Raw genomic sequence first — 23,384 nt, forward strand, 5'->3', positions numbered from 1 at the left:
CCTCAGGGAGTGGCTGGGAAATAACTGGCTCTCTCCACGTGTTTCAGCTGGGAACCGTGGCGGTGTGGGCAAGCACAGTCTCCCTGGAACACTGTCTCTCTCGGCGCAGGTCACACTGGGCTGAGAGTTTGTTCACCTCGCCCACTGCCAGAGAAGTTCCTGCGGCTTCTGAGTGAAAACCTCCTCTCCCTTTTACCTCCTTTTTGTTCTTGTTGCTTTTGCTGTCTGCTGCTGCCATGAATGGTTGCCCCTCTGCCATGTGCCACTCTGTCATGGAGCCAACTGGATATGGATTTAAACCCCACAAACTATGAGCTAAACAAACCTTTCCTTCCTTAATTTTGGGCATCAAGTGTTTTGTCTGCGCAACAGAGCAAAGTAACTAAGATAAGCAATAATTGCCAACCTTAGATAAATGATATGAAAATACTGTTCCAAGATTAGCTGCATTCTGTGCAGTTAAAACTAACCTGGTTCATGTGGCCTTGACCTCAGATATGAGGACTTCAAGTGGTCAGCCAACGTATATTTTAAAATGTACAAACACCATATACAAAGACAAGAAAAGCTGCATCATCACCAGGATGATGGGATGATTCTTGTAGTTATGCTTTTCATGAACTTTTCAGAGGGGAAAAATAATTGGACATTTTCCCACTCCCCTCAAATCTTTAACATGTATGTCTTAATTACATGATAGGAATCCCCCCTGCACTGGTCTCTACTTATCTTTAATTATAGACAAAGAAGTACACAAAACTAGTTTACTGTTTCTCTGTGCTAGGAATACCTGAAATCCAAAGACAAACTTTAAACAAGAAAAAGTGTGTACTGCTTTTGTTTGGATTCTCAGAGCCCTTAATCTTGTTTTGCCCTTTTTCAAATGCTACCCTTCCAGCTCTACTACACATTCGGGTCTTTAACTCATAAATTTGATCTATGTCCTTTAATCCATTAATTTAAACTTCTGCCTGAGTGAAGAGTTTGGTGAAAAGTTATGCAAATAGAAACCTCTTGTTGGGGTCAAATTCCGAGTAGCAGCTGGAGAGAGAAACATATTTACTAACAGTCACTTTCTTACTGCAGAAAGAGGCCATTTCGGTTGTTCTGAAGAAGCAACTGCCATGTTTACTACTAGATCCTCATAGAGTTGAGCAATTTATTCTCTGACCTGAGCATCTGTCTCATGCAGTGCGAGGAGACTGGCCTCCTGCACCTCCCTCGGTCTCAGATGAAGGAAAAACATGGCCTGTAGGTCATGGCCAGCTGTGAAAGTGGCTCTAATGTTTGTGTAGAAAATGGGCTTTAACTATTGTTTACATTTCTTGGATAACTTCTTCCTTGCTTTTTGTTTTGTTTTGTTCTTTGAAATAATTTCTGGAATGCCATTTGAGAAAAAATGGTTTGCAAGCAGTTACAGATCTTTGTACGATGGTGTTTAAATGTGGTATTCTTCTACTTACAAAAGAGTGTTACAAAAAAGGAAGAAACAGTTCATCAACCTCTGCTTTATGTTGGGCTTTATTGTCTAGCTCAGAGTTAAATCTGTGTTTTAGTGAGAGATCAGGTATAAATATTAGTGAGTGATGATGTACCACAATAAGGTACATTCCTTATATGCGTACAAGGTGCATCTTATAAAGCCAGACAGGAATTGTTGCCTTTGGACTATTGTTCTACTAATACTAACATTGATATTACCACTAATAATTATAAGCTGCAAATTGAGGCAAAAGAATCAGTCCTTACTTCTTTCCATTACCTCCTCTCTGTAGCTTGGTGAGCTAGAGTTGACTTCTATCACTCAATTTTCAGAAACCTATAAAGGTAGCAAGTGTGTGTGATGAATCTCAAAGCAAAAACTGTACATAGAGAAACAGACAAAGACTACCATAGAAAACACATGAGCCATTTCCACTATGCTCAATTTATGGCTTAAGGTCAGCTTAACTTAGGTTATAAAAGCTTTTCCATCTCATCCTCCATCACTGAGCATCTGTGAGCCACCCTGTGGCCTTTCTTCCTCCCTAGGCTGGACTCTGTCAAGGTCCTAGGATATCCCAGCATCAGGGATACTGATCTTTCCAAGGTCACCCCTCAAGTATGCCAGTGCCTCAGACACTGGCCTTCAGTAAGAACTCTAAATACTCGGCCTCTGAAACACTCAACATCCTTTTCCTTAATTCATTCTCCTATTTATAATGTTCTCATTGTCTCTCTCCACTAGACCTTCTTTCTCTTCCTTTGTGAGTACCTCTCTGAGGCAGTTATCTTACTCAAGACTGCCTTTGGCTACATTTTTTTCCCCTCCTAAGACCAGAATCCAAAATGAGATACTTGAAACATCCTTTCTCATGACATCTTACCCCCCTTCTGCAATGTCTTCCAAATCTCTGCCCTGAAATCTGAGCCATGCACAGTTCCACAGTCTGGCTTCTCTACCCTTAGCTGATGGTACCACTATGGATTGATGGTGGGACATGCTTATGGGCAGCCAGTGTTGTGAGAAAGTCGGTTCTTCTGAAGATCTCTCCTCATTCTCCTCATTGGCTTCTGCCACCTTCACGACTGTCCTTGAACTTCCCATCTACTTTCTCTCACACCACGGTTAGATGACTGTGATGCAAAAGAATCTTCAAATGGACCATTTCCCCATCACAACCACTAAACCCTACCCTGCACGCCTCTAATCACCTCTCTTCCAGCTTCAATGCTTCAACATTTTCAAAGGAAGGATAGTTCTTCCTTCCACTGGTTTAATTTTGCAAATAAATAGCTCCCATTTCCTGTAATTTTACTCACTTCCTCTCTCCTTGTTCCTTCCTTACGTCCTATAAATTTACTTAAATTTCTTCCATCTTCAAAACAAATACTAAATCAAGTCACATGGCTCTATAGCCTCTTCCAAAAGTGGGCACTTTCCCCTTCCATTTATAGCCAGATTGAACTTGCTATCTCCTTCATCCTTATTTATTCTTTTTAAATAATTATCATATAAAAGGTACTAAATGTCCACATAAAAATGTGTCAGACATTATGCGAAAAACATAAGGAAAAAAATTCAGCTTCTCCTGGTGATCCCACACATTTATTATGTTTTGTATTTATTTATGCTCTAACTTTTCCATTTCAACCAGGAACATTGTGTGATATACTGCCAATAGACAAGAATACGTTCAAAATTCAAAAATGTTATTATCATTCCTAAAGCAGAGTTGGCAAAACTTCCTTGATATCACCAAATCTCCATAACTGGAGCATTTTCATGACCAATGCAAGACTTTTCCATTTATGCATATATAATATACATAATCTTATTATATATTCTATTCTTTTTCCTTACAAGTATTTTGAGTCTTTATAAATTACGATGTAGCTCTGATTCACCACTCTGAAAGATTATCAAGTCTTTTGGACACATGTATCATTTTTATTTAACCAGTAACGTATAGATGCTCACTGAGTTTTGGGTTGGTAGTTTTTCCTTTTGTATAAATAGTATTGCTAGGAACATTAATGTTTTACTTTGGTGCATATTTGGAGGACAACATTCTGGACAAGGTTCTCATTTCAGAGCCACTAAGAATGACTTTAATATGAGACCAAATGTTAGAAGACCTTAATCTTATATTTTTTCAGGTAGCTATTTATTTGTCAAAATGCATTTGACTCTCTAGTGTCTGCAATTCAATTTCCACCTGCACCTGAGGAAAGGGCATCTGTGGTATTGATGGAGTAGTGAATGCTTTTAGTTCCTCACCCTTCTTTACCCATCTCTGGGATTTGTTTAGTGTTCTTTGTCGTTCCCTTTTATTTTTGCAATTGTCTTTTCCTTGGCCATCTATACAACCACAATTTCCTGGATGTCTTTTTATCGGATGACCTCATGTGAGTTTACCTTGCAGGGTCTTCTTCCTTTGCCTTTGATTCCAGTGCTTCCTGGAAGCTTATATGTGACCCTCTGCTTCTCAGTTTGTCTTCTCATTGGACAACTAAGACCAGTCAGCACCAACGGTGGCTTAACTTTACAGACAATGATGGGTGCCAGTGGGTTTTCCAGGTCCTTATGATACACTGAGCATCATCACTTCACCTTTTGTGATGGATCCTACAGCACAATATAGGCCTTTCTGTTTTCATTCCATACAGATGGGCATAGGGTAGTGTTCACCTGGCTTAACCCAAAATACATGTAAAAGAACATATAATTCTCAGGTTGAGACTTGAGGGGGGCGCTCAGTAAATTGGATTTCTAATTTTAGTTGGTCCAACCAAAAGAATGGGATTATTATGTGTGCCTTATTGGGATTTTCAAAATAGTTTTTAGCCATCAGAGGTACCCAGCATGCAGTCTGAGATAAAATCACAGTTCTCGAACACTTGCAAAACAAACTTGGGCTGAAATCGAGCTCTGTTATAGCAGGAAGTGCAGAGGCATGCTTTGCAAAAGTCCTTTCCATGAGAACCAGTTCTGCACTGCAGAGCACTGCTCACAGGCACAGAGATGCGGGGGTGCTCAACAAAGTGAACTTCAGATCCTTGTCCACCCTGGGCTACTTCTCTACTTTCCTTCCACTTTAGGATCCATCTCCCCCATGCAGAATGTCTGTCAGTTTAGCCAGTCCCAACATATAATGAGAGGAAAATAATAAGAGATAGTTCATGCCTGAAAAGTCAGCTCTACATATTCTGCACTTATGGGGAAATCTCTTCTGCTTAAAATCTTATCCTTACAAGATAAACATCTCAGGAATATATTCCCCGTGCTGTGTGAATTGCTGTGATCAGAGAGTGGAAAGGCTCATTCTCTGTCAAGGCAGGTCACTTTGCAATGGAAGTTGCTGTGAGTAAATCTCATGTCTGAACTCTCCTGCGACTCCAGCTCAGTGAGATGTGGGGGATTGTCTGGAGCTGAAAGCTCATAAAAAGGTAACAGCGGTTAATGCACTTGATTCCTCCTGCTTTCTGTTTGCAGCCTGCTGCCTCCCCAGAGGATACCCCTGAGCTCAGTGCCTTTTTGCGAAACTCTACCATCCCTCATCTTGTCAGGAAGCGAGACGTGCCTGTGCTTCAGCTCCACCGACAGAGCCCTGCAAAAATACTGGTGAGTTGCCTCTGTGTGTGTACAACTGAGGGGAAGGATTGGATTCGACAGGATTCCCTGCTACAGATGGTTTTCACTTCAGGTCTTGTGCTCAGTCTCTTCCGATGCTCAGATATGCCTGACCTTTCTTGGCTGTACAAATTGTGAGAAATTAAAGTGAACTTTCTGTGTGAGGACAAAGAAGCATTTGTGATATAACATTTTCACTCTTCTAAAACCTGCCGCGGAGGTCACTTTCAAGAAATACAAATCAAAGCACCCATTATGACCTTCAAATCCATTTCAAGAACATAAAGTTTCAGCTGTCGGTTCATCCATAGGGACTGAGCTGGTGGGAGTTTGTGATCTTGGAGAAGCACCGTTCGGCCAATAGGCTCTTGGAAAGTTGCACCCGATGCTAAATTTCAGTGTCCTCTGCTTTTCCAGAAGAGGGTGACATAGCCAGATTTCCCAGGCCAAAACCCATGGAGAGTCTCAGTCTTGGGGTCTATGTTAGGTCTAGTCTGAGCTTTACTAGGGCTTAGCAAAACTATTAACAGCACCGATGAATTAGCACTTTTTGGTTCTGTGATGGACCTCTGCTAGATAGAGAGCTTTATCTCCTCAAGTGAATACTTATCCTTTTCCCTATCATTGTGGCAGAGGCTCAAAGTAAGTGGCAAGGTTCATTTCATCTATGGGCCACAGATTAACTCCATAAAAGAATAGAAGGCTAGGGGCTGGGGATTTAGCTCAGTGGCAAAGCACCTGCCTAGCAAGCGCAAGGTCGTGAGTTCAGTTCCCGGTACCGGAGAAAAACAAAAACAAAACAAAACAAAACAAAACAAAAAGAATAGAAGGCTATATAAGCACGTTCTCTAGGCCAGACTTAGAATAAAGGGTGGGTCTGGCCAGCCATGGGTAGTCATGAGATCATTTGCTTCATGCCAGAGAAGCAGACAGGAAATTGTTCTGATTTGTAACCCATAGACTTGGGACTGAAGTTCTCAAAACCCAGATAAACACCCTCTGCTTGTGGGCTGTCTCCCCTTGAGTCTTGAGCCAAGGTGAATTCATCCAGGACCTCAGACTGAGTCCTCAGATGACAGAGAGAAGCATGTGAGGTTCTTTTTCAACAGAATCCTTCATGTTTTCTTTAGTACATGTTTCCAATACATAATCACTTCGTTCATCTTGGAGAAGTGGTGCATAGACATATGACATCTCTATCATTTTTTTTTACTCCCCCCACCATGTTCCGCTGTCCCTCCATCTCCAGAACCCCTTCTCATCTCCACAGAGTCTAGATAAATGGGACAGGAAGTGGGGAACAAGGGAAGTCTTAAACTGACTTCTTTCCTAATGTTGCATTGACCCTGAATTAATTTCATTTTAAAAAAGTAAAAGCAAATATAAAAAGGTGATAATCCTAATGACTTATTTCAGTCTGATAAAGCAGGACATTGCCATATTGAATGAATCATACTCCTGGAAATACTGAACATGTGACCCATCATATAGATAACCTTTAGTTAGTAGTAAAGAGTCAGCAGAATAGAGGACACCAATTCCAGCTCTCAGCCTCATCGATACACAGGCTTTTAGGACTCAGAGTTTTAGTCTGGGATGTTAAAATAAAAGTTCTAGAAACAGGTGATGGTGATACTTGTACAACACTGTGAATGTACTAGCAAAATGTACTGAACTGTACATTCAAAATGGTTTAAATGATTTTTTAAAATTATAAGTGTTTTAAGTGTTCTTTGGCATGCCCTTATTTTTTTCTTCTTGATAGTAAAAAAAATCAAATATAGAAGTGGACAGAAAAGTGCAAGAAGTCAAATTTTAGTAATCATTTAATCTTTTTATTTTAAAGAGAAAAAAGCAATATTAAGTCAAATAAGGAACATGTATTATAATAGAAATACCTGAGGTACATGGCAAAAACTTACGTGGCAGATTATTATTCAAGTACCTGTGAATCTTTATGATAGGTACTTAGTATTTTTAGAAATGTAAAAGTATTTTTAGAAAGTATTTTTTAGAAATATTATTTCTATTTTTAGTGTATTTTAGAAAGGTAAGAGTATTTTTAAAGAAAGGTTATAGTAGGGAGTACATACTCTATCTCTTTTAGGATAAATCAATAAAAATCTGCATTCTGTCACTAAGAAAAAGCTTCTGAGGGGATAAAAGAACAGGCAATGATAATTTGTACCTGTGGAATTCTAATATGTACAGCACAAATGGGAAAGGCACTCTGGAAAACCAATGTAAAATGAAAACTCAAATATGTTAGATTTTGTTTTTGTTGTTTTGTTTTTGTTGGTGCTGGGGACCAAACCCAGGACCTTGTGTGTGCTAGGCAAATACTTTACCACTGAGCCCAGCCTTATGAGTATTTTGTTTGTTTTTTTGTGCATGTTTTATCTTTTTTAATTTCCATTTGATGTCTCATGAATTCCCTGAGACCATGTACATGAATAACTAAATTTATTTTGAAAAGTTTATGTATTTGCATTGTTGGGGTAAATGTTTTTCCTTGTTTCTCATTAAATATCTTTAAGATAGATAATTTTAGTCTTCGAGTATCATAAAAGTATATTTCCCCACAGATGATTGGCATGACAGTCCTTGCTTTCCATATCTGATTTCAATTCATATTTTATTCTTGTTTTCTCTTATTGGGTCAAATCACACTACTTCCCACGTCATCATGTGAAACAACTCTGCATAAAGAGTGATTATGCAAAGTTTATTCTAAAATCAAAAGCGAAATAGGCCCTCCTACAGCTTTTGTTTAGTTAAAAACAACTTGGTGAATCACATTTCTGATTAGGAATTTGAAAGTACAAAATGCCAACATCCTGTGTTGGGATCATAATTTCCAATTTGAATTTCAAAATGCATCTATAACACTGAAATATCATTCTCTTCCATCCTAAGAGTATCTTTGCCTGTCTCATCTTGGCTCCTGCTGTTTTTGTCACTATGTCTCTGTCTCCTCTTCAAACTGTTCTCTCTTGCCTTTCACTACTCAGCTTGGTGAAACCTCATCTTTCTCCATTTCTCTTCAGTATTTGATGCTCTTGGTCATTTCCTGAAACTATCACTTTCCTTGGCTTCCCCCAGAACACTCTCTTCTGATTCTCTTCTTGCCCTTTGGCTAACTCTATCTTGAATTTTTCATGGGCATCTCGTCTTTCCATCCTTAAATGCCCTATACCTCAGGTAATCTTCCGCCCCCTCCTCTCCTCTCCTCTTCTCTCCTCTCCTCCCTCCCCCTGCCCTCCCCTTCCCTGGCTTTCCCTCTCCTCTCCTGTCCTGTCAATTTTGCTCTTTCCAGGAAATGTGTGCATGACCATATTCCCATCATTCCTGATGCTTCCTGCCATTTTAGCCCTACCTTACTGCCTCCAAGACTTGCAAGGTTCATCCAGATGTCGATAGCCACAATGGGGCTATTGATATCACAGTCCCAATGTGTCCAAATCTCTTTTCCCTAATGACTCCCAGGTGTGCCTCTTCTCTAGAATTCCACTTCTCTTGGGCTGGGGATTTAGCTCAGTGGCACAGCACCTTCCTGGCAAGTTCAAGGTCCCCGGTTTGATTCCTGGTACCAAAAAAAAAAAAAAAAGAATTCCACTTCTCAGCAGCACTGGTACCCATCCACCCCATTCCAGTCCAAAGAGTTTCTTACAAGCCTCCTTCTTTTTAATGGCAGGCTCCATGTATCCATTCTACTTCCCAACCATCTCTAAAATTTGTCTTCTCTCCATCCCACTGCTTCAGCTCAGGGCCCCAGCATTTCTCACATGAGTCCCAGCCCTGGCACTTAATCATTCTCCTGCCTCCCACTCTGCCCTCAAATTCCCTTGACCCTCTAAAATACCCACCTGACTGTGGCCCTTGGTTGCAATCCTTCATGGGACAAAAATCAAAGCTCCTTACTTAGCACAGTAGAAAGATTCTTCACCACTTAGACATTCTCTATTTCCCACCTAATTTCCATCTGTCCATCTCACCCCCACATCCCTACCCTCCTCATTCCTGAGCATTTCCTGGTGTACATGGGAGAGCCAAGTGTCAGTCATCCCATCCTGCTAGATAACTCTTTCTCACTCTTAAAGTGCTTCCAGATACCAGCTTCTATAGAATCTTCCAACAGAGCTAGTTGACTGGGATCACCTTCTCCAAGGAGTTTGTAATGGCCAGCTGGCTTCCCCCTTGCCTCCACAGGAGGGATGGGTGGTGCTCATCATGTCAGTCAGGATACATGGGGAACATCAGAGTGCTCACAAGTGCCAGGAACCATAGGGCTTTACAATCTCCTGTTCCTGTCATAGGAACATCAGTGCTCAACTCTGGTTGTACAAGGACAGCCGAGTTGCCTGTACAGTGGACCCTTGACTTACAAAATCACTTGGTTTTGGAAGGCTGGTTGTACCTCAAGTTGGTTGTAAGTTAAGACTATTTGTCCCATAAAAAATGATGGCAATATCCATCATGCATTGCAAATGTCCCAAAGCACCCTTAACTAACCTTTTCATAATAAAAAGGTACATAATCCACATAATTTACCAGAAATACCAATAATTTTCCTAGTATATTCACCAAAAAGTTATAAAATGTACTGAGTTTCCCAGAGACAACTATTCCATACTGCACTCACCATTCAAGTTCATATCTTTGGCTTGCAGGAAGCGGGGATGAAATGAAAGGTGGTTGTTGTTTATGAGAGTCCCCTTCCATAAGAACATCAGGAATCTGGGCTCAGACTAATGCTTATGTACACTCACATACGCTTTTCTAGCATGGTGAGTCTTTGTTTACAACAGCACAAGGGGCCGGAATTCGGATTGTGACTCAAGATTTTGGTCCTAAGCCAAACCTAGAATTCCAGTCATAACCCAAGTTGTTCATATATGAGGCTGGTAGTAGCTGAAGGGTCCACTGTTTTTGGAATCATCATGCAGAAATCTGAAATTATCAGAATTTCCCTGATACACATTGCTAATTGTTTTATTTTTAGAGAGTTCGTCAGTGCTCAAAGAAGTTTCTCCTGGTTTATGTTCTTTGGGTTATTCTATAGTTTATCAGTTTCATTAATGTGAAACACCTCAGTCAAGAACTTCACATAATAGCCAATAATTTTATTTTTATTGATCAGCTATAGTCCATTGGCAAGTGCTTGAGTCATGAAGCACTTATAAATAAGGAGAGTCCACTTACATCCTTATAAAGCACTTTAATCTCTATAAATAAGAATAGTCCACAAGAGAAATTCATGTCAGTGAGGGAGTACACACAAACAGAAATAGCATTCTCTCTAGGTATAGGTTTCCTACAGTGAGTGCTTCCTGGGAATAGTAAACTTAGTATTCATGTAATACACTGTACACCAGCTCTATACATGCTCCCTTATAATGCTGTAAATCCTTGTGGAACATAAAGAAAAACTTTCTGCCCCAAAGTCCCTGAAGCAGTCCCAAAGTTCTAAGTGCAGTGTTGAGCTTCCCTAGTGAAACTGTGTATGGGAGTACATTGGCTATGTTCTCCCTGCTTGCTTTCACACAGCAACGCACCCATACCATTCCTTTCACATAGGCACATATAAGCAAAAGAGTGAGTGCATTTCCACCCTTAACTGAGCAATGCAGAATGTTTTCTGTAGGTGGTATAGGTTTCCTACAGTGAATCTCAGAGTGGCTCAACTTGTCATGGGTCACAGTGACCGCCACACTATGACTGCCACACTATGTCCTTCCTTGGTTGCCCCAACGCATTTGTTTTTTCTTTAAATTAAACAAGATCAGTTAAATCTCCAGGTAAGGCAATGGTTTCTAATGAAATAAAATGTAAATAAACTGGTTGCACTGTGGATGCTCTGCCTCCCCTGAGAGATACTGATGGGCTGCCGCTGCTGTTGTATTTTCCAGAACTGTACAAACATCGAGTGTTTACAAATCTCCTGTGTGGTGGGACGACTAGAAAGAGGTGAAAGTGCTGTTCTGAAAGTTAGGTCACGACTATGGGCCCACACGTTCCTCCAGGTAAAAAAAGTCATTAAGCCCTCGCCCAAGGGTCTCAAAAGCTCAGCAGAAAGCCTTTCTTAAAAGATTGTTAATTTTACTCTTTTAATGTTTAATTTTTATTTTGTTTAAAATATTGATTTTTAAAAATTTCAATTTAAAAAATTTTAATGTAAAAGTTTTACTTGTTTAATCCACAAATATCCTAAAGGAAATCTCTGTGCAGTTGAGCCAAGATTCATTGGTTGTCTTTCCCAGAAGATGAAGGCAATTCAGCCATCCTGAGCCCCGCACCTTCCAGTTGTACCTTAGAGTCATACATATGGATTTAGCTCACCACTGTGTGCCCAGTGCCAGAGTAGGTCCTCAGTGACTATCAACCAATGGGAGGTTGGCGAGTCAACAGACACAATTCCAGTCATGTGTCCTGAAAGCTAAAAATGGAAAAGCCAAAGGGAAATTGTTGTACAAAACTTCTCTTGTCGTGTAGGCCTGCAGCCCAGCCTCCAGCCAGGCCAGCAGAGAGCTTTTGGGGATTATACATGGCTTAGTGCTTTGCCTTATCTGTGGGTGGCATCTAAAACTACCTTGGAGAAGCCTATGCAGTGGTGCATTTTAAAAGTTTACAGTCTCTTTTACGCTAAGAACTTGTAATTCAATTAACTGATACTACTACTATGTTAAGACCATATTGTTTGGGCAAGGTTAAAAAAAAAAACTAAAGTACAACTCCTACCAAGGATATGCATTCTCACTTGCATTTTAACTAGATGAAAACTCATCTAGTTCATTATGCCATGGAAAATCAAATAGTAAAATCTTTTTGGGAATACCTATAAATATAATATTTTGTTTCTCTAGATTTCCATTTGTATTATGTCAAATACTTCTATAGTCTCACATATCTTTGAATTGTGTTTCTGAAATGAATGTAAGGAAAGTTTAAGTTATTTTTTGAAGCCACCTTTTTTTTTAACTTAAAGTAGGGTTTCTCAGCACTGTTAACATTCTGGGTCAGATAATTCTGCTCTGTTGCAGTCTTTCCATTCATTTTACTATGCTCACCAATGTCATTCACTAGAAGCAAGAAGCACCCCACACACATTTGTGACACCCAGTATGTCTCTAGACATTCCCAGTATTTGCTGGGGGCAGAGTCTTCCCCCAGTCTTGACGTAACCAGTAGTGTAGAGTATTTGGTTCTTTATTTTTTTCTCCTTTGGTCAAACCATTATTTGTTTATTCACTCAACACATGTTTACAGAGTGACTTCTACATGCTAGACCCAGCTTCACGGCGAAATAGCAGTGGGCCAAGCAGGCAGAGCACCTGTCTTCACTGAGCTATTATCTCAGTGAATGAGTCAGAAATGAATAAAAATAAATTTACAAAAGAAAGAGCAAGGGAATACATACCATGGAAAAGAGCCTGGGATTTCTTCTAAGTACAGTGGGAAGCCATAAAAAAATAATCTTGGAAGCAATCTGATAATAATTATGCTTTTAAAGAACAAGAGTGAGTAAAGAAATCAATACATAGTTGAAGAAAAAACTTGTGTACTGCTTTTGAAGGGAGTGAAATGGTCACATTAACACAGGTCAATCTTGGAAACATAATATTACGTTTAAAAGGCAAGTCAGGTGGTTTTTCTTGTTTTGTAGAAAGTACAAAAACAAGCAAAACTACACGGTAGATTGGTAAACATTTTAGAGAAAACAAGGGACTGAATGCACAAAATTCAGGAGAGTAGTCAGTAGCCTCTTAGGGTAGGGCCGTTCAGGGAGGGACAAAGAATATGTCAAGGGTTCCAGTAACATCTCATTGAAGTCAGCAGTCAACATTAGGGTCTTCTTCTTGGAATTTCTCCTGCCACCATATATTACAAGTGATGATTTATATTTACACAGTAATCAACAAAATAGGTTTAAAGGGGCAGCACTGGAAGAAGTGGGGCGTTTGGAAGCTACTGTAGCTGGGGGAAAATGAGAGTGGATTACCCTGGGGCAGAATAGCAGAGTGAGTGAGATGAGGTTTGACTCAGGACTGATTTTGGAGGAAAAACTAATAGTATTTGTTAAATTTATTGTGAGAGCAAAGGAGAGGAATTAATAATAACTCAAATTTTTCACCTAAGCCAAATGGAGAGAATGATGTAGGGGAAGGAAGTCTCTTTTGGGAGAGGAAACCAAGAGTTCTTTCACAGCTGTATACCTCTAATTTCCTGGAACATTTCCCCAAACCCTAGCAGCTTAAAACAGTAAATGCTCGTCTTTTCACTGGGAGGCAGGAGTCTGGCCGTAGCTTAGTTGACTGGTGCCAGCACCAGGTCTTTGAGCTGGGTGACAGGGAGGACATGGAAGTAGAGCCTGGAGGACAGGATTTCCCATAAGCTGCTCAAAGACAAGCATAGAAAGTTAGTGTTTGCTGTTGCCAGGAGGCCCAGGTCCTCCCTACGTGGCCCTCTCAAACTATCTCAAAAGTCAGGCCAGTACAGATACAATACTGATTCTTCAATTGCCTACTACTGGGGCTTAAGGCATAGCTCAGTAGTAAGCACTTGCCTAGCATGTCTGAGGCCCTGGGTTTGATCTCCAGCACTGTAAAAATAAAATAAATTTCCTACTTTTGGATGGAATTTATCTCAAAGTACAAATGATGTATCCTGTTTTTCTCTAGTCAAGTAAAACTAGGAATAAGCCACATTATAATAACCACTATGCCAGTCTCCGAAGGGTGATATAATGAACTATCACAGACTATCTTCTAGCAACAGAAATCTACGCCCTCACAGTTCGAAAGTTCAGGAGTCCAAAACTAAAGTGTCAGCGAGCTGGATCCTTCCAGAGGCTCCCTCCCAGCTCAGTGGCTACCATATCCTTTGTCAAGCGTGGGCTGTGGGCACCGCTCCAAGCCTGCCTTTGTCTGCGTGCCACCTTTTGCATATCCATGTATCTTCCTTCAGTCTCTTATAAAGGTACCCTTGTTAGACTGAGAACCCATCCTAACCCATACAACCACACCTCAAACCTTACCTTGATCAAGTCTGCAAAGATACTCATTGCAGTTGAGATCATGCTATTTTCATTTTGTTTTCCATTTCTTTTATTAGTACATGTTGTGATACATAATAAATACATTCCTCATATGAGACTGGGATGGCCATGACTTTGGTAGGTCAATATTCACCCCGCTACAACATGGAAATCTAACCTTGTGCCTTGCCTGAGCCATTCTGAGTGAATGGGAGTTGTTCTGAGCTGCAAGTAAAATATATAATATAGTTGCATTATATCAAATTAATATGTAAATGGGCATTTGTTTTTAATAGTGATGTACATGTGATAAAACAATATCATGAGCAAAAACTATTTGATGCATTTTTGTGCCTCCTGTATTACAGCTGGTAAAATTGTATTTTAATGTATTGAATCATTTACTATTTTAATTTGTTAAATCATTTCTCAAATTAACATAACAGGCCCAAGTTTAATAATTACATAAGAAAATTAATGTGTCTGCTTAATAACAATAAATGCCTGTCTTCACTGGCACACAGGCATGTGTGGAGGTTGAAATAAAAAATCACTGCATTTTACTGTCCAAGTCACACAAGCACATATAACATGTGATACACCTGGGTTTGGGTTTGACTGGCTGGGGGTGGAGGAGGTGGAGTTACCATGGTGCTGTCCCCTGCAAGTGTTCCATTGTCACCTACATAGTTTACACCTAATCCTTGTGCATTGTGGCCAGGAAAAATATCACTAAATGTCACAGAAGGATGTCAAAAGTTTACGATCCTGTGGGGCACCATCGTTAGCTGCCTAGGCCACATGCAGCCCTCAGACCACAGCTTGGGTATATCCATATTACAGTAAGCAATCTTAGGTCCAAAATACAGTAAACAATCTTATATCCCAAAATATGTAAAAGGTAGACCATAGGATCGGTCACTTGTAAAAGAGAAGGGAACCAAGAGATAGAGGGAAGGAGGAGGGAGGGGAAGGGGAAAGAATGCAGAGAAAAAGAATTCGGATGTGTTATGTGCTTATACCCACTCCTCATGGAGGATGCAGTCATTTTGTACTGCAAGGACACACTGACAAAAAATTAGCATTGGAAAAAAAACTCATATCGCTACTAGCAAGCTTTGCTACTCCATTTTGCTGCAAGATTGTAAAATCTTCTTTACTAAATATGCTTAAAATACTTCACTAACCATAATAGCATGGGGAGAAGTAATTAGGAATCTTTGGTTATAAATGTGCTCTTTCCATTCACTGCATGCTTTTTCCATCTACTCTTAAGACAAATCATTACTAAGCTTGGGCAAAATTTTGAATCAGTGCAAAATCAGTGTAGATGCTCTTGCTATTTGATGCCTATTGACAAAAATGTGTGAATGGATGGGTGAGCATGTTTTTTGCATTTTATATATACACATTTACTTGTGAACCTTGGAGGAAAGTGTGTGAAAAACTACACACATACATTAAAATCAAGTTCTAGGAACGAGGACCCCAATTTAAATTAGACAGAATTTCTTTTTTGCTCTTTTCAGTGCATTCCAGTCAGGAGCCCTGAGCTCACCTCCATTCCTGAGCTGCTGTGTCCAAGCCTTTATGGGCTTCAGTTTCCTCATTTGTGAGACGAAGGGATTGGATAAAAGCCTTCTTTTATTCTAAACGATTCACCAATCTGGGAGCAGCTCACCTGGAACCTCTACTGATGCGTTATTTATAATGTTTATTCTATGTAGCTTAAACCAGCATTAACTCCATATTTATTAATACCCTATTTTGCATTGTGGTGACACTTTTACAAAACCAAATAGTTTTGTAAACTTAAGGAACAGCCCCCCTTCCCAAAGAAGACTGTCTGCAAACAGCCAGGGGTCTGTTGCATGGTAAACGCCAGGATAAATGCTTGCATATGAATTACTTTTTTAAATCTTACAATAATCCTGTGGGATACATACCTCTATGACCAGTTGCATCTTACAAAGGAGCAAATGGGATTTAGTGGCTTTGAGAAGGAATCTGTGAGCTTTTGTCCTTCGCATGATACCATGCTGTACTGCTGAACTAGAGGTCACTGTATGACAAACCTGTGATACATTTTATATCGCAATCACTAAGGTATAGACCGCTAAACTATAGCTCTTAGATCACAGTAACTACCTATAGAAGTTTTTAAATATCCTGCTTTATAGCATTTTTATAGGAAATCAATAATGCTTGCTATATTGTATATTGTTATCTTCAAAGTAGTTGCTCAGCTTAACAGATATAGGCATGCAGGATTAAGCAAACAATATAAACACTAACTGCTCCTTTCAGATCTGTACATTACCTAGTGTGCTGTTTCAGAATTCAGTAAAGAAAACATAATTCTTAAGTTGTACTGCTCTACATATAAAGTATTTAATGTAAGTGAAATTAGTCATTCAGTTCCTTGGTTTCACTCTTCACGTTTCAAGTGTTCAATAATCACAATTCATGACTACTCCAGAATACAGTGGAGGGCTGGGGATTTAGCTCAGCGGCAAAGCGCCTGCCTGGCAAGCGCAAGGTCGTGAGTTCGGTTCCTGGTACCGGAGAAAAACCAAAAAAAAAAGAATACAGTGGAAATAAAGTGTGTTTCTGTCCCCGAAAAACTGGGCTGCAAGGTTTTTGGTTAGAGGAGTAGATTTCCCTTCAGACTTGCAGGATTAGATTGTCAAATGTGTTCTAATATCTCTGAATGAAGGCCTGGATTGGCTTTAACATCAGCTTTCTGACTTTCACTGCGTTCCTTCATCAAGTAAAAATGAGGGCCCTTGTGCCTTGTCACTGTATCGTCTGCCACCTCAAAGGCAAGACCTTTCTCAAGAATCTCCTTTGCACTAAGTGCAATGTTACAGGTTTGCATAAACACGACAGCCTCCCTCTCCCCCAGCTAGCCAGCAATGACAGCAAAATGATGTGATGTTCAGACCTAGGAGTTAATGTGCTGGCTTTACTTCAAAGCTTAGATATACACATGAACCATATGAGTAAACTTTTGGATTCAGAACTACTAAGCAAGTAAAACGTAGGAATTCTGCTATATGCAATAAAAAAAAAAAAACTTTGGGGATTGTGTCAAGAAGATTGTGGAAGCTGGATTTGGAGAAAACATCCCTCATATCTATCTATAGCTGGCGCCAGAGTTGAACTTCTCTGAGACAGGAAGAATATCTGTTTTGGACTCTCCCACCCACCCTCTGCAGCACCTGAGCCAGGCAAGCTACTCATCCCTCTTGGAATGGATGAAATATCTAAGGTCAAATGCTAGGCTGGGTTGGGCCATGGCCTGTTGACTATTTGGAGTAAAGCCAGTCAAATTAAACAGCAAACAAATCATAACAAATTGAGCCTTCTGCCTTAAGACTCATAACCCTAAAACACCAGGCATTGTGGAAATGAAAAAATGTGTTCTACCAGAGAACCTGACCAAGAAGCAACTTGACATGCCTTTCTGTGGAGTCTTGGTAAGGCCACCTTAACTGGTCAGTTTGAGATGCAAAGTCCTGATGTTTCCGTGGAGATCCTCTCCTCACATTTGCGTGCAGCCAGCTAGTGGACCAGAAAGGCCTTGTGTGAGGAGCTTTGGCTCATGTTTGCTCTGACATTTTGCTTTTCTCCCAAACTCTTGCCAATCCCCATGAGCTCAAACTCCAAACTGATCTGGTTTATGAGCTCAGTAAAGACTCTTGCACCTCAAAGAGGTGAACATTTCATTGTCTACCTTTCTCAAATTGGAACCCTATAGGTGGGGTTGGTAAGGTTTTAAGGTTTTCATATAAGGAGGAAGGCTTGGTGTTTTAAGATAAGACTGAGGCTCCCTCTCTGCTCAGAACTCTGCCCTCATTTGATTCTTTTCAGTTTAATAAGCTGGATAATTCAGGAGACCAAGGGACAGAGACAAATGCAGAGGATCATTGTTCATCCTTTATTCTCTGTTCAAGACCATGGCCAGCACTATCAGGTCTTATTGCTTACAACCGCCTTCCAAAAGGGAGACAGCTTCAGAAGTCTGATCAAGACAAGTTCTGTCTCTTATCGTCTCTCCCTCTTTTTTCCTTTTTGCAGTACTGAGGATTGAGCCCAGGGCTTTCGCACTGAGATACCTCCTTACTCCTCTTTATCTTTTTTAAATTTTGAAACAGTGTCTCACGAAATCACTCAATTGCCCAGGTTGGGATAAAACTTAGAATCCTCTGGCCTCAGCCTCCCAGAGTGTTGTGACTACAGGTGTGTGCCGCCCTGCCCAGCTGGGAGCATGTCTCTTATTTCTTGTGCTAGTGCATACTAGAGCCCTTCGGTGATGTCCAGTTGTAACCCTGATACCTTGTCGGAGGCAGGCTCAATGACCTTTCCCACTTTATGGAAATGAATGGCAAGTTTCCTTTTCATTAGTAGTTGAAATGTGCAGAAGAATCAGATATGCACTCCAAGGAGACTTTTCAAAGTATTCTACACATATGAGAATAATTCACCTTTTGAGAATGCTGCATGTAGATCTTTGTGTAATTATCTGGTCATTTCCTCGCCTTCTAAGGGACGTTTGAAAACAAAACTTCTTGTTAAAAATCCTATGGTTAAAAGGTCTTCCATAAAATTTGGAACCTCAAGGAAGAAACAAATTTTAAATAGAAAATTTCAAGAAAAAATTATTTTCACAAAATAATAATTCAGAAAATCCAATTATGAGTTTCTTAGTGATAAAGTATCATGTTAAACTTTTATCATTTAATTATTCTTGGCATACATTTCTGATATTAATATCTGTAAAGACTAAGCCAGAAAAATTATGCCACTTTAATATTTTCAAAGTGGTATAAATTTGAAAATTGTAATTGGCCTTTTCAAATCAGATCTACTCTTTGTAAATAAGGTAGCCACCCTGGAATGCTAATTTTCCTAACTCATAGCTTTCTAATGACTGTACAGAAGAGTGACTTCCCGACTTGCATTCCATCAGTTTGCCTAGCGTTGCTCTGCCTTTTCTCTGTCACTTAACTAAGAGTTAGAAGAGAGGTGTCTTGGGGAATTTCAAGCCCATACAGCCTAAATGACAACCATATATTCACCCTATTTGAGCATTGCATCTTACTGAAATGAAGGAGGATAATTTTTCAATGCAACAGGACTTGTCATTATAGTTCAGGAAAAAGTGATTCTTTTAGACTACAAGACATTCTATCCCAGCAGGAAGTCAATGGAGTGAAAGTTGTGTCTAAATTGTCCCATTAAAGAAGACCCAATGGATCTAGAAGAGGTCACTGATAATTGAAGGATTGTCCAAACAATAAACAGCATGAGGAGATTCAGAAAAAACAAGCTGTATTGGTATTCTGAAGGCCTTCCAGAGAAAGGGTTACTTCTAGGGATGAGGAAGAGAGAGAAAGGAGAGAGACAGACAGACAGACAGACATAGAGAGATGAGAGAGACACAGAGAGGCAGAGACAGAGACAGAAACAAAGACAGAGACACAGAGAGTGAGAAACAGGGAGAGACCACTGCTGCATGTTTACCCAAACCTGTAGCTCAAATTTTTATACTTCTATAGTGTTTATTTATTTCAGTCTTCGAAGTCTAATGCCAAGAGGAATGCGTTACTGAAAACACTTGTGTGTATGCATACTGTGTGTTGGGGTTTTATTTTATTAGTTTCATCATATAATCCAGAAAGAGGTAAATATGTTCTGCTTTCTAACCCAGACAGAACGTTTACAATTCCTGGTTGGCAAGCCTTGCTGCACTGTTTGTTTCTGTCCCTGTGGGAAACATACAAAGTAGCCAGTAAAAAGAGATTTTTATTTAGATGAATTCTAAATGAGCCTCTGTTCTTCAATTATTGCTTAGAGTGGAAAACTTCTTTACACTAGAAAATTTCATCAGTAATTTCTTGAGTTTGGTCACCTCACAATGCTTAGTTTCTGGTAAATGATGAATATTTAAACATGGGCTTATAAAATGTATATGTTTTTAATAATTACCAAAAAGGAATTAAGTGATTCAAAGGTGGGAAAGGGAGAGGTACTGACATTGCCAGACATGCAATCATTGGTGTTTAATCAACTCAGAAGCTTCTGCTTCTCCATATTTGTTGCCAACTCTGTAACTTTTATTAGTGCTGCTATTATAAGCAAACCATTGCACAAAAGCATATAATAGGGACAGCCAGTGTGATACAAACCACAGTTTAAATGAAGCAGTAATGACGGTGGAACAGGCATTTGCTGAGACTTAATAGCCATTGGGGCAAGACGAAGGTCCAAGATATTGTCGAAAGGCATTTGTTTTTTCAGTCCTAAATTCTCTATGGCAGTGATTGCTAGTACATGAGTAGGTTACTGTACAGAAGAGGAACTTAATTTTAACATAAGAATAATATAAGCTATTTTGTAAAGAACACAACTGAAGGCATTCCACTTTGAAAGTGGAATCAGTATTATTACTCTGCAAATAATTGTTTCTTATGAATGAAATACTCACCCACAATATATGGTTAACGTACAACGTAAGACTAGCATGTCTTTGATGTCAACCCAGTTGTTCATGACCCAGAAACCCACTTCTTTGCACTCCTTGGAGCTCCAAAGCATTTTATAAGTGAAAAAGATGCTCTTTTCTTTTCCATTTGAAAAGGGTATGAGAAATTTTGCTTTTGGAGGGTAGTCTTAAAATAAAGAACAGATTGATCTATGAGGTGCAGTCCTTATAGGTTGGTTACTTGCCTCCCGTCTGATTTGCTTAGGCTTTAGGCTGTGTCACTCTGCAAGGCTGAGTTAGCTAATAGAGGCGCAAGCACATCAGGTTGGTCTCCATAGATACCACTCCCTTCTCAGGCAACTTCATGGGCAATTCAATAATTTAAAAAATTAAGTCTTGTGTAAGGTGCTATCATATGGGTAGTATATAGGGTTAAGGAGTCATCACACACCAGTAGATGTGTGAATTTAACATACATTTGTTTGGTTGGTCAGCTAGTATCTACTGGGCCCAAGTGCATAATTCTAAGTGCTTTGGGTGTTGCAAATGTATATTCCTTAATCTATAGTGACGGCAAATCTTTTAGGGACAAGTGCCCAGACTGCAACCCAAGACTCACTTATTTATTGCAAAGTGCCAGCATTGCAATTAAATTCGAATATTGAGGTTTTAGTTTACAAAAAAAAATTACACATTAACATCTTTTGTCTTAAAAGGAAAACAGCACAAGTGCAGTAAGTTCACCGCCACTAGCTATGCCTTCCATTTTAGTACCATCAAGTTGGGGAGAAAAATACAGTAATGTATCACTTAACATTACTGAGTGACAAGTATATGCTCAGGGAGACATGTCAGTAGGCAATTTCGTCATTGTGCAAACATTATAGAATGTATTTATTCAGACTGAAGCAGCTACGATGCAACTAGGCAATAATGTCTTATGATATACATCTGTTGTTGCCTAAAACACCATTATGTGACTCATGATTGTAAAATACAGAAACAAAAAAGCCCATAATCTAAAACTTTAAAAAATATATTTCAAGTATGACTTTACATCAGACTTACTGAATCAGAACCCCTGAGATGGATCATAGGTGTTTCCGAAGCTCCGCCAAAGCCTGGTGGCTTGTGAACCACTGGAACCAACAGTAAACATTGGGAATGAATGGAACCTGTGAAGAATTCAACTAGAAAGTTCCCTCCAAGAAACAATCTTCTCCACATTCTACTTCCTACAGTTCAAGTCCTGTATGTTACGTAATAAGAAATTCGCATAATCCTGAATGTAGAATCTAGTAAGCACAAAGTTTTCTACCTAGAGCTGACATAGAGGTGGAGTTCTCACACAATTTGTTTACCAAACATGACTTCAAATGCAAAAAAAATTATTTCCTTCCATTTTTTGTTGAACTCAGAGATTAATGGCAGCTTCTTATATAAAGTTTTGGGTGCATGAGTATACACCTAAGTATGTAATTACAGTCTTGACCCAAAAAAAATCATTAGTAGAATTTTTCCTCTGTCAGTGAGGATGATAAGAAAATGAGAGCAAAATCATCAACCGCACACAAGATTTTATGAGCAACATTTTCCAAATATAATGAAACGGTTCTCAAACATACAAATAAAAATCTAGCTTTCAATTAGGATGGACATGCCAGCAAAGAAGAGAACATCAGAAAAAATGGCATCTTTAAAAGGATTTCTTCAAATAAATGGAGTTACTTACCCTAAGAGGTAGAGAGCAGGAAAACAATCAAAGCTATAACAATTCTAGGTCTATAAAGATTGAAGTCTGCGCCCTGTCTTTATGATGTATGTAAAATAGGATTCACTAAAGGGAGAAAAAAATTAGCCATAGAGAAAAAAATGAACCTTGTAAAAATATTTGAACAAAATGATTACAATCCAAGTTGTGTTGTAGATGTTGAAGTGTTGATAAATGTCTAAAAAATGCTCTCTGAAATGAAGACAAAAAGCTCTGAACTATAGCAGTTTCCATTTTGCGTGGTGTCAGTGCTTCCACCATGGCTGATTTCAGGCCACCAACATCAGTGAAATGCAAATCTGGGAGAGATACTCAGTAGCACACCACTGTATAGTGTTTCCCCTAGAGATGCAATAGACATGAATACCATAAAAAGCATGGTTACTAGTGAAATATAATGCAAGAGCAAGTACTGAGCTTTGAGTATATATTACTTTCCGTGAAATATAATACTTAAGTCTACACTGATATAATTAAAAGTTTAATAACTCAAGTCCACATTTATATAACTTAAGGTTTAATGATACTTTTGTTTAAGAGTTGGCTTCAGAATTTCTGAAATTTTAGTAGTTGGCCCTCCAGCACCAGTCTGGTTTTTTTTTTAATTTAAGAATAAAAGAAGGAAAACATATTAACAAACAGACCTTCACTTACAAAACAGCATAAAAACAATACACGCAATACAGAGTTACAGAAAAAGTGGCAGGAAATTAACAATGGTTGTTGTATTACATATTGAAATCTTCAAAGTGGTATCTCAGGAAAACAAATAGAGATGTGCAAGACTGATCAAATAATTAATCATTAACTGTTCTTTTCAGTAAAGTGAAAGAAGTCAGTAGTACAGCTATGTTAGCTATCCTGTACATACATACATACATACATAATTTCCGGCGCCATTCTGAGCCCAGCTACAGCGCAGCACTGATAGAGCTAATCCTTCTTCAATGATCAGAGACTACAGAAACTGAAGTTCTCA

General features: G+C 39.3%; 1 protein-coding gene across 1 annotated transcript in view; it reads left to right on the forward strand.

The window, feature by feature from the left end:
- Positions 1-23,384, forward strand: part of Itga8 (integrin, alpha 8) — a 187,994-nt gene that overhangs the window by 150,810 nt on the left and 13,800 nt on the right. Inside the window, exons 26-27 of the mRNA XM_005386975.2 lie at positions 4,976-5,104; positions 11,023-11,136. Coding sequence (XP_005387032.1) covers positions 4,976-5,104; positions 11,023-11,136 — 243 coding nt within the window. The remainder of the gene's footprint in view (positions 1-4,975; positions 5,105-11,022; positions 11,137-23,384) is intronic.

This window comes from Chinchilla lanigera, unplaced genomic scaffold (assembly GCF_000276665.1).
Source record: "Chinchilla lanigera isolate Chin_1 unplaced genomic scaffold, ChiLan1.0 scaffold00028, whole genome shotgun sequence".
In the NCBI taxonomy this organism is placed as follows: Eukaryota; Metazoa; Chordata; class Mammalia; order Rodentia; family Chinchillidae; genus Chinchilla; species Chinchilla lanigera.